The sequence below is a fragment of the Mus caroli genome, unplaced genomic scaffold (genome assembly GCF_978045245.1).
Source record: "Mus caroli unplaced genomic scaffold, Mus_caroli_1 scaffold_11, whole genome shotgun sequence".
NCBI classification, from domain to species: Eukaryota; Metazoa; Chordata; class Mammalia; order Rodentia; family Muridae; genus Mus; species Mus caroli.
This window is the reverse complement of record NW_028227266.1, coordinates 72,489,320-72,502,040: the sequence shown is the minus strand read 5'-3', so window position 1 is coordinate 72,502,040 and position 12,721 is coordinate 72,489,320. Positions and strand designations below refer to the sequence as shown.

Here is a 12,721-nt window from a genome sequence, read left to right as displayed (position 1 = left end):
TCTAGTAGTTTCCAGTTTTTATTCTTACTTAGTTTCTGATGATCCCTGAGTGTTATATAAAAAGAGAGGAGTTGAGTTCAGTGTTATTGATCCTCAGAATCTATTTTTCCCAGCAACATTCATTAAAGAGGCTGTCAGTCTACCGGGAATGTATGGTCTTGGCACCTTGTTTAAAAGCCAACCATCTGTGGAAGCACACGTTTGTTTCTGGCCTTTCTATTCTGTCTATTCTGTCACCCTGTGCTTATTTCATGCCAGTGGCATGGTTCGGTCACTATGCTTGAAATCAAGTACTTTGGTGCTTCCTGTTTTGATGTTTGTCAAAACTGGCATGGCTATTTCAAGTTCTCAGTGTCTTCTCGTTGTTCTAGTTATATGAAGGTTATGAATGATATTTTAGTAGAAATTACATTGATCCATTGGGTAATATGGCCATTTCAATTTTAATTCTTTCAGTCCCTGAACATGAAAAGTCTTACACTTTTAGATGTTTTCTTCCATCTTGTTGATGAGTATTCTTTAGGTTTCATTGGTTATATTTATTATTTAATGTAGTTTCTTACGACTGTAAATGGAATGACTTTCATGGTTTCCCTTCAAAATTCTAGTTAAAATAAGTATATGCAGAGAAACAATGAATTATGTATGCTGGTCTTGTACTCTGTTTTATTCATGGATGGGTTCAATCATTTATTCCTGGAGTAGTTCTCTAAGACTGCTGTGGTCATAACCCCCTGGTGCCCACTCATCTTGCAGAACCTCATGTAGGGATCATATTCGTGGATGACCTTACTCCATGTGGTGTCCTTAGGTTGTAGTTAAATTGATTCAGGAATTGGGGATTTTCATTCCATTCTTCCAATGTAAACACAAGGTAGTCTAGTACAGACATGCTTAAAGTGAGCTTGGAGGGTAGATTTTAGAAATCTTTCTTTTTCTTCAGCCTCTGACAGATTGAGTGTAAGATGCCATGGTAGACATCTTTTTTTAACCAGGCATCCACAGGGCCCTATAGGTCTCCTGTACATGAGTCCCATATCTTCTACCAAATCAGGGGAAGTGCTTGCTACTGTTCAATTATATCAAGTAGCTTTGTCCCTCAACTTTGTTTTACTCTTTTTAGGTAGTCAAAAAAGTAGGTATTTGTTCATTTGATCATGTCTCAAAGTGCTTCTTTATGTCTCTCTTTGGCTTTTTATTTTGTCTACTTGTGTTTCCAAAGAGCTATCTTCAAGTCCAAGTATTCTCTCTTCTCTTCGTCCAGTTTGGTTTTGATGCTTTTGAGTACATACATACATATCACACACACACACACACACACACACACACACACACACACACACACTTTGTTTCTAAATGTCTTAGTCAGGGTTTTTATTCTTCCATAAAACATCATGACCAAGAGGCAAGTTAGGGAGGAAAGGGTTTATTCAGCTTACACTTCCACATTGTTGTTCATTGCCAAAGGAAGTCAGGACAGGAGCTCACACAGGGCAGGAACTTGGAGGCAGGAGCTGATGCAGAAGCCATGGAGGGGTGCTGCTTATTGGATTGCTTCCCCTGGCTTGCTCAGGTTGCTTTCTTATAGAAGAAACCAGGACAACCATCCCAGGGATGGCACCACCCACAATGGGTCCTCCCACCCTTGATCACTAATTGAGAAAATGACTCACAGCTGGATCTCATGGAGGCATTTCCTCAAGGGAGGCTCCTTTCTCTGTGATAACTCCAGCTTGTGTCAAGTTGACACACAAAACCAGCCATTACAGCTGACCCCCTTGTCAACTTGACACACAAACACATCACTATTAAGCCTCAACCCTTACTTTCTTATTCATCCCCAAGATCTAAATAACATTAAAAGTCCCATAGTCTTTATAAATTCTTACATATTAAAATTTCAATCCCTTTAAAATATCCAATCTCTTTTGAAATTCAAAGTCTTTTTACAATCAAAGTCTCTTAACTGTGGGCTCCACTAAAATACTTTCTTACTTCAAGCGGAAAAAATTTCAGAGCACAGTCACAATCAAAAGTAAAATCAATCTATAACATATATATTTCATCATGTATGCTTTCCCTATTATTTGTTGTAATAGTTGATTACTTCATCTCTACGTAAGAATTGTGCTTCAGTATTCTAAAACATGTGACTTACCAAGGTCTAACATCCCATGTACCACAAATGAAATGGTCTACTATCTGACAATGATTGTCTCTGAGCTCTGAGAACAGACTACCTTGATGTCAAGATGCTGGCAGGGACCTGCATCCTCTGTAGGCGTTACCAGAAGACCCTCTGCCTTTGGGAGGTTATAGTAGATGCTTGAGATGAGTCAGCATAACTCTATACTTGCTTTCATTATGCCGTGTATGTGTGTGTGTGTGTGTGTGTGTGTGTGCGCGTGCATGCGTTCCTGTATGTGTATCTCCCCATTATTCTCTTTTGAAAGAACAACATTGAGACTCTTCTCAGCCTTAATCATACCTGTAATGACCCAGTTTCCACCTGTTGCCACATCCCATGAGTCTGTGCTCAGAACTTCACAGAAGCATCTGGGCAGACCAGTTCATCCACAATAAAGATTTCCCTATCATCAGTGCCCTAAACTGGTATACCCTGTCCAAACATCACTAGCATGTTGATCAAAAGTTAATCATAATTTTATTATAATTTTCAGTCTCATCAATTATGCATGCTACTGTCTCAGTATCCTTGGAAATTAATTTTAATGTCATTAAAATTAATCTTTCTTCTATTTCATGTTAATTTGTAATCATCATTAGGCATAGTTTTAATAACTGTATATTTTCACACTTAATTACCATTGCTGCATTTTAATTTGTGAATTGTCTTTATCTCAGTTTTTAATATCTAATTTTCCTTTGTATTTAATTTTTCTTCCTTTGTTTTATATTTAATTCTGTAATGCACATGAACTTCATGGAACATGTATGAAGATAAAATGAGTATTGTAGCAATATAACATATTGTTGAGCACTGTTGCCTGCTCATGATTCTTCATATAAAATGAGCCCTTTCTTAGTCATTAGTTCCTTAATATCAGCTTATATTGCTTTATTAATGTTTCACTCAAATATTATTGTTCCAGGATTATACTGTTTCATGTTTTATGCATTTTTAAATAGTTTTATAGATCACTCAGATTTTCTTATTTTAAATAGTATATGTTTTTATTAATTAAGTTATTTATTTACTTTACTTTACAGCTGATCACAGCTTCCCCCTCCCTCCTCTCCTTTCAGTCCCTTCCTCTTCCCTCCCCTCTCCTTATCCACCTCTTTTCCTGTTCTTCTCAGAAAAGGGGAGGCCTCCCATGGAGATCAACCTGCCTTGGCATAGGTAGTTGCAATAGGTGCACCTTCTTCTATTATAGCTAGGCAAGGCAACCCAGTTAGGGGAAAGGGATCCAAAGGCAGGCAAATGTAGTCAGAGACAACCCCTGCTCCCACTTTAGGAGTCCCACATGAAGAAGACAAAGCTGCACAACTGTTACCTATGTGCAGAGGGCCTAGGTCTGTTCCATGCATGCTCTCCGGCAGGCAGTACAGTCTCTATAAAGCCCTGTAGGCCCAGGTTAGTTGATTCCATAGGTTTTCTTGTGGTGTCCTTGACTTTGACCCTTCTGGCTTCTTCAGTCCTTCCTCCCTCTCTTCTACAGGTTTCCCTAAGTTCCATTTAATGTTTGCATACAGGTCTCTGCCAGGGATCTTCCCAGCAATACAAGTACTGAGGTGGGACACAGAGCTGGACAAAGGCCAATGATTGATGATCTATGGCCTTTTTCTTATTATTCTATACATCTTAGAACAATAAGATGTTCTTATTTTCTTATTGTTCTTGGGGTCAGAAGTTGATGGCATCTGGAAAACTAACTCGTTCTTACTGTTCTGTGCTGACAAGGCTGTTCTCTTTTACTCTGTAACTGTCTGTGCTTTAATAAGCTCTGTTTTCTCTTGCTGACCAGGTGAGATGATTAAAACTCATTAACTGTGAATCAGAGAGAAATGAAAGGAAAAGAATTAAAATCTTTTACACAAGCAATACACAGACACATGTATATTCACACACACACACACACACACACACACACACACTGGTCGGGCCCAACAACCTGTCTTATCAGTTCCACAAGTGTTCATCCATACTTACATACATACACATATACCTACACATGTATGTATAGATGAACAGACGTGTACATATATACAATTAGATGGTGTAGCAGCGCCACCCTCCACAAGACACACACATACATTTGGTGAGTGGATGGGCAGAGCCCCAGATATCACACTTTATTCCTTCTCTATGGCCTTCCTATACCTTCTTAGACCAAAGTTCTTTAGAAAATTACCCCATAGATAAATGTTACACAAAAGGGGAGTTACAGAAGGATGTTGGTATTAAGTTCACAGCAGTGATTCAGTCAATAAGCTCATTACAAGTTGAAAGCAAAAGTTTTACATGGCCTCACTTTATTATAGTACACACACCTGTGGCTTCATCCTTGGATCTGACTTAAAATGAATGTTTTTCCATGTTCACAAATTTGTCCCAAGCCTATTTTTCTCGTTAGTGTGATGGTGAAAACTCTATGTATTTCTTATTATATAGCCTTTGCTTACTATTCTATGAGGAGAGGGCACATTCTACTCTTGAGTCTAACTTTATTGTATCTTTCTGGCAAAACAACTAAAACCATCTCTTAAAACTTTCTTTCTGGGCAATCTGCAAATTCATCTGGAATAACAAAAAACCTAGGATAGCAAAAACTCTTCTCAAGGATAAAAGAACCTCTGGTGGAATCACCATGCCTGACCTAAAGCTGTACTACAGAGCAATTGTGATAAAAACTGCATGGTGCTGGTATAGCAACAGGCAAATAGACAAATGGAATAGAACTGAAGACCCAGAGATGAACACACACATCTATGGTCACTTGATCTTTGACAAGGGAGCTAAAACCATCCAGTGGAAAAAAGACAGCATTTTCAACAAATGGTGCTGGCACAACTGGCAATTATCATGTAGAAGAATGCGGATTGATCCATTCCTATCTCCTTGTACTAAGGTCAAATCTAAGTGGATTAAGGAACTCCACATAAAACCAGAGACAGTGAAACTTATAGAGGAGAAAGTGGGGAAAAGCCTCAAAGATATGGGCACAGGGGAAAAATTCCTGAATAGAACAGCAATGGCTTGTCCTGTAAGATCAAGAATCGACAAATGGGACCTCATAAAATTGCAAAGCTTCTGTAAGGCAAAAGACACTGTCAATAAGACAAAAAGGCCCCCAACAGATTGGGAAGGGTCTTTGCCTATTCTAAATCAGATAGGGGACTAATATCCAATACATATAAAGAACTCAAGAAGGTGGACTCCAGAAAATCAAATAACCCCATTAAAAATGGGGCTCAGAGCTAAACAAAGAGTTCTCACCTGAGGAATGCCGAATGGCTGAGAAGCACCTGAAAAAATGTTCAGCATCCTTAATCATTAGAGAAATGCAAATCAAAACAACCCTGAGATTCCATCTCACACCAGTCAGAATGGCTAAGATCAAAAATTCAGGTGACAGCAGATGCTGGTGAGGATGTGGAGAAAGAGGAACACTCCTCCATTGTTGGTGGGATTGTAAGCTTATACAACCACTCTGGAAATCAGTCTGGCAGTTTCTCAGAAAATTGGAACTAGTACTACCAGAGGATCACGCAGTACCTCTCCTGAGCATATATCCAGAAGATGTCCCAACCGGTAAGAAGGACACATGCTCCACTATGTTCATAGCAGCCTTATTTATAATAGCCAGAAGCTGGAAAGAACCCAGATGTCCCTCAACAGAGGAATGTATACAGAAAATGTGGTACATTTACATAATGGAGTACTACTCAGCTATTAAAAAGAATGAATTTATAAAATTCCTAGGCAAATGGATGGACCTGGAGGGTATCATCTTGAGTGAGGGAACTCAATCACAAAAGAACTCACATGATATGTACTCACTGATAAGTGGATATTAGCCCAGAAACTTAGAATACCCAAGATACAAGATACAATTTGCAAAACACATGAAACTGAAGAAGAACGAAGACCAAAGTGTGGACACTTTGCCCCTTCTTAGAATTGGGAACAAAACACTCATGGAAGGAGTTACAGAGACAAAGTTTAGAGCTGAGACAAAAGGATGGACCATCTAGAGACTGCCATACCCAGGGATCCATCCCATAATCAGCCTCCAAACGCTGACACCATTGTATACACTAGCAAGATTTTACTGAAAGGACCCAGATATAGCTGTCTCTTGTGAGGCTATGCAGAGGCCTAGCAAACACAGAAGTGGATGCTCACAGTCAGCTATTGGATGGACCACAGGGCCCACAATGGAGGAGCTAGAGAAAATACCCAAGGAGCTAAAGGGAACTGCAACCCTATAGGTGGAATAACAATATGAACTAACCAGTACTCCCCGGAGCTCGTGTCTCTAGCTGCATATGTATCAGAAGATGGCTTAGTTGGCCATCAGTGGAAAGAGAGGCCCATTGGTCTTGCAAACTTTATATTCCTCAGTTCAGGGGAACACCAGGGCCAAGAAGTGGGAGTGGGTGGGTAGGGGGTTGGGGGGGAGGGTATGGGGGACTTTTGGGATAGCATTGGAAATGTAAATGAAAAAAACACCTTTCTTTCTAAAATTATTTGAGTCAAATCAGGAATTCTATAAAATCATTAATTCATCCAAATAGCATTAATTCTTGAAAGTTCATCTTTACGTTGATCTACAGGAAATCTACCCAACAGGGTAGGCTAATGCCCTGCAGTCATTAGACTAAGTAATAGTGATAAGAAAAGGCGTATCAGCTGCAAGAAGCAATCTTGAGAAGGGTCTTGGGACCTTGTCTGGAAAAGCTCACCCATCATAGGCCATGCAAAAGTTGGTGGCCACCTCCAGGAAAGCCACCCGCTAATCTCCTAGATGGCTTCTGACAAGTCTCTGCATCAGTTCCCATCAGTTGCTTTGTGAAGCCTCTCAGAGGACAGTTATGCCAGGCTCCTGTCGGCAAGTATGGCAGAGTATCATCAATAGTGTCAGCTCTCTCTCATGGCATGGGTCACAAGCTGTGTTTCCTTTTTAAAAGTTAGAGATGGAGACTAGAGAAATGGCCAAGCCATTAAAAGCATTTGTTGCTCTTACATAAGGACCTGATTTTGGTTCCCAGAACCAGCGTCAAAAGGCTCACAAATACCTATAATTTCACCTTGGGTGAATGAAATATTTCCAGAGCACAGAATTGACCTCAGGCAGATTTGGAGGAATGGCAAGCTGTTATCTGGAGGAGGAGGTACTGTGGAGGTTTGAGGAAGGAGGAAGTGCAGGAAAAGGCAAAGGTTTCAAAGACTGACATGGAATGGGACTTCTGTGCTTCAGTTATGTCTGGAGATTAGCGTGTGGAAGGCAAATGAGTCAGAAAATTGCAGTAACCTGGGATGAAAGTGTCCCAGGGACACTGGTTACCCTTGGGGGGGGTAGGGGTGAAAAGTGGGGAAAAGGAATCACATCCCTACTTTAGAAAGGTTTCAGGGGCATGGCGTAATAGAAAGATAACAAAGGCATCAAAAAGAACAGACAGGGCCTATTGACAGTAAATATTTGTTGAATAAACAAACGAATGAATGCATGAATGAATGAACAGTGAATGGACCAGATTTAACAGCTGCATAGTGGTGATGACCTTGGAAAATGAATCATTCATTTGGATGATTGGCATGGGCGACAGGTATCAACGGAGAATATCTAATGTAAATTATTCATTCAAAACATCAAACATTTAAAATAAATCTTTTAATCTATTTTTAAAACCCAATTATTATGATTCTGTAGGTAATGACTTTTTATTTTGTTTGTGTGTTCAGTGATAGTTGATTTCTTTGCTATTTCATGAATGCTTGCAACTTCATAGTGATTCTGTTTTATTTTCTATACTGGTTATACAACTATAATTCCTAAAAAATAACAACATTTTTGTACATTGACTTCTAATATTTATGTTATTTGTTGACATATTTCAATATCTACTGGGCAAAACATCTAGAGATAAGCTAAAATGAAAGCACAGACTTTTGTGCTTGCTGATGGAGATGCGCTAATATTTCCATCATAAATAAATGATTTTAGTAATATTAAACTTTAGCAAGACACAGTCCAATCCTATTTTAAAGTGGTTTCTAAGAATTATTAGGAAGTTTTAGCAAATAGCTTTCAGTACTTATTAAAGTTCTGGTACAAATTGTCTGATGAATAGATGTATGATCAATTAATTATGTCACATCACGTTAGTCATTGCATGATTTGATTCATCTGTGGGAATAATATCATTTTGGATAGGATATGTTATTCTTTTAAAATAAAACTTAATTTTATTTGCTCTATTTTAAGTGGCATTTAAAATATTTATGCCACAAATAAGCTTCATAACTTATTACTTATTAAAATATTTAATTTTATCTTATATTTAAAGACAATCCTGAGGCACTATAATATATATACATATATATACATTATATATACACACACACACATATATATATTATACATATATATATATATATATATATATATATATATATAATACCTATATATCCCATTTCTGTCACCAGGAAAGGTGGTTGTTAAGCTGTGTGATTTGGGAAACATTATCCTACTGAGTCTCATTCGTGTTTAAAAATGGGAGATCCCTCCAGCTCTGGTACTTTTCCCGTTTGTGTAGAGACACCTCTACAGCTTTACACTATAAGGAAAAGTACATACATTCAAGAGCAGTGTTCCCATGTAAACCATAGGTGGCTGTATCCTCATGATCTTAGCAGCTTCAGACTGGACTGTATAAACAGCAACTCGGCAAACACCCAGGAGAACTCTATCACCCATCTCCTTGGTCCTGTGATAGGCTGAACTGAAATCTATCAGGCCCCGATTTCTTCCAATTTGCCCTGGAAGGTGAACCCACCAGCCTTGTTGCTTTGCATGGTTCACCTGCTCTGAGTCTCCAAAGCATCCCATGGAGGTGCAGGGACCCAGATGTGAGCCTCCCTCTGCAGAATACTAGCTTGTGATCTGAAGTCACTTAATCTTTGCAGATACCAGTTTCAATATTTGTAAGATGGACTCTTCATAATTTAATTCAAGTTTCATGGTGTGAGAAACCTCAGATGAAAAATCTTAGATAAAATCAACCTCTGTAATCATTATATGATGATAATATAACTACTAGAATACAGCTTGGATTTCCCTAGTGTCTATTCTCTCAAGAAGTGTTGTGAACAATTAGCATGTGTGACCCAGTTCAGAGTGGGGGTTTGCAGTCTCGGGAGTTGGGTAGCTGGTCTGAGGCAGGCAGTGAGTGGCAGAGTCTTGGTTAGATCCCAGGACCTGATTCTTCAACTGTCTTCTTTGTAGAACACATTTCCTTTTATTGAGTCTAGAGTTCTCCCTTGTTACTTTTCAAGCATCCTGCCAGCAATCTAGCTCTTTACATTACGAGGCTCAGTGATCCCTCATTCCCTTGGGGTTCAGCCTTCAAATGGTTCCTTTATAGTTTTTAATAGTTGCAATGACTGTTCATGTGTATGTTCAACAGTTTCTGGAAAGCTCCGTCTAACATTTATCCCTTCTCCTGATTCTCTTCCAGATAGCAGCTCTGTGGATGAAAAGGTTTTCAATCATACTTTTTTTTTCTTCCCTCCTGACGGATCTTGTCTTTTGTACCTGTTTGTTTGTGACCTGTTAGCCTTGTTTTGGTTTCTTGCTGAGTTGTGGAAAATGCATGTCTTCCCAGCTTTCTGTTCTTTGTCCTTTAAGTGTCCCCCAGTGTGTTGCATTTACAACGGGGTTGCACCTTGCCAGCTGCGCTTACTTAGCTTCTATTTGCCAACCCAGGGGTCTGCTACGGTCAAACAGAGCATCTCAAGTCTGGCTAACTCCTGACCTTCCTGGCTGATTCATGGTCTCTCCTGCAACCTACCAAGTTTTAAGGGCAAAGAGTACTTGGAATACGATGCCTTTCCAATGCTTTTGTTTAAATGCAGCTGATTTCAAAACCCTCACAAAACACAGCTTTGACTTGGAGCTGACCCTGCTTAGCACTCATCATCTCGTAGGTGCTCAATGTGTAGTGCAGTCGGCCTGTGTCCCCCCAATCTCCCACTTATAGTTGTACAATGCTAAACACTTGTTTGTTTTGTTTTCTTGTGATTCGTTCAAGGCTCGAATAGTAAGTGGCAATGATTTGGATGCTTCCAAATTCTCCGCACTCCAGGTGTTCGGTGGGTAAGTAAGTCTGACTCTCTCTAATTCATTTCATATGCCAGTAGTGCTTGGCTGTCTTCCCAATATAGATTTTGGAGGCAAGGTGTTTGCATCGTGATTTTGGTGGTATGGCCAGCCTCACTGTTTTGTTTTGTTTTAACAGTAAAATGGCTTTGCTTTTAATCATCAGCTACTTTTTAAATAGTAGTTTTCTTAACACTATACTGCATGCTTATGACTAAAACTTCTCACCTGAACATATGTGTGTAATTCAACATGGACATATGCCTGAAGGAGAGAACTGATTTTACCACACCACTTTAGATCCTAAAATTATCATTTCATTCACAAACACAGCCATGCCATCACACACTGCTGACTTACCTGAGCTATGGTTTTGTTTTGTTTTTCCTGTTTCCTTGTAGGTTACCTATGCATGAATAATTTTACATAGCAATAACTCTGGATTATCCCATTATTTTTCACATGGCAGGGTATTGCATGACTCAAGATAGCAAGCGTTCAACATTTAATCATAGAAATAACAAATACCCAAACAAGAATTGCCCTCTTTGAAGCCCCAAATTTCATACGGGCATCATTCTAAGTATGATTCCCTGATCCTTTCCTGCGATTGTGTCTATACCTGTTCCTGGGTATTGGTACTTAGGTACTGTCATCATTTCAGATTTTCACCTAAATAAGGTCATTCTACATGTGAGGGTTTAAGTGCTAAGTAAATGTTGCCTTCTACTGAACTCTTAGAGTCGCCTGATTTACGACTAGCTCAAGCCTCACTGTGGCCTGGGGTAAGTACTGTTTTGACATTCATTTTACAAATGAGGGCATCAATGTGTAAGGCCCCTGAGAAGGTTTTCCCCAGTGAAGAGAATGGCGAGGTCAATATATAAACCCAAGTGATCAAGTTCAAAGGTACATGCGCTCAATCACTGTGCTGGTCCTATGTGCAGCCAGTGGTTCTCTCGTTTTCACTCAGCCATGTCCCTTCCAAACTTCACACCTCATTAATTCTAGATGAGGCACATATTTCAAAGCATGTATATAAAAGAACTAACGGTTTCTACTGTAGTGGTCTCAAAACTGCTCTAGGGGCTATTCTCATAAATGTTCTATAATAAACATTGAATTAGTTAGGTATTTACCCTCTATAAAAATTCTCTTTTTTTACTTTTTGAGAAGTTCATGCATGAATATTGTATTTATATCATATCATTTCACCTCTTTCTCCCCCTCCAACTCTTCCTGTGCCCCCCACTCCCTCTCAAATTCATGATCTCTTCTCATGCACTTACCTTACATATATGTGTTTAGTGATGACCAATTAGGATGGGATGACATTACAGAGGGCTCATCCATAGAGAAAACTGATTCTTCTTCCCTCTGCAGCCATTGACTGCCTGTATCCCTTCATCAAAATTTCCCCATCCTTATGGATATGTGAGCTGGTGTGGCCATTGTATAGGTATACTTAGATTTTTAACTGTAATTTTTGAATTAAAAAAAAGACATAGTTTGTGTATATGTCTGTATAGCTATGAACATAGATTGTGTGCTATGTATGTTGAAATTTTAATATATTTCTCTAAAAGCAACATTTTATATATATTTTGAGATTTTTAAGCTATAGATTTTTATAATATGTTCATTTATAATAGTCTCATTTCTTCTCCTGAATTTTTAAAAAATAGATACTAGTTATTTTAAACTGGGATTTCAAGATTGAACTTCTTGTAAACATATGTATACATATGTTACAGAGAGAGAGAGAGATTAATTTTCCCAAAAAACATAATGAATAGGTATTTTATTATATGTATGTATCTTAGCTTTTTGCCTATTGTTATGATTAAATATCTTGAAAAAAAAGCAACTTAAGGTAGAAAGGGCTTATTTTAGTTCATAGTTCTGAGTTGCAGTTTATCATTTTGGAGAAAGTATAGCAGCAGGATCTACCAGCTGGTTAGTCACATTGCATCCACAAGGAAGCTGAGACCACAGGTATAGACATACTAGGACTTAGAGGGATTCCTCCAGTCTATTCAATCCAGGATCTCAAGCCTAGTAAATGATGCTGCCCACAGTAAGGTCTTCCCACATGAATCAATGTAATGAAGATAATACTTTAAACACTCTCAGAGGCTCTTCTGCTAGGTGTTTGTAGATGTGTCATTGAAAACTAACAGCAGCCATCTCTGTGTGTATTATGTTTTTAAATATGTGATGAGTTACTCAAATGCCTGATGTCTCTCAGAATGACTTAAGTAAGCTTTAAAATCCAAAGGAGCACTATGAAATATCCAAGGGAAGGTCAGATAATTTATAACTCAGTTCTTCACTATCCTATAAAAGATATTTCTTTGTTTGCTAAAACTTGCAAC

The 12,721-nt window shown here is 38.7% G+C and overlaps 1 protein-coding gene across 1 annotated transcript in view; it reads left to right on the top strand.

The window, feature by feature from the left end:
* Nucleotides 1–12,721, top strand: part of Unc13c (unc-13 homolog C) — a 502,014-nt gene that overhangs the window by 137,093 nt on the left and 352,200 nt on the right. Inside the window, exons 4-5 of the mRNA XM_085844784.1 lie at nt 9,706–9,728; nt 10,279–10,343. Of these exons, the coding sequence (XP_085700910.1) occupies nt 9,706–9,728; nt 10,279–10,343 (88 nt within the window). The remainder of the gene's footprint in view (nt 1–9,705; nt 9,729–10,278; nt 10,344–12,721) is intronic.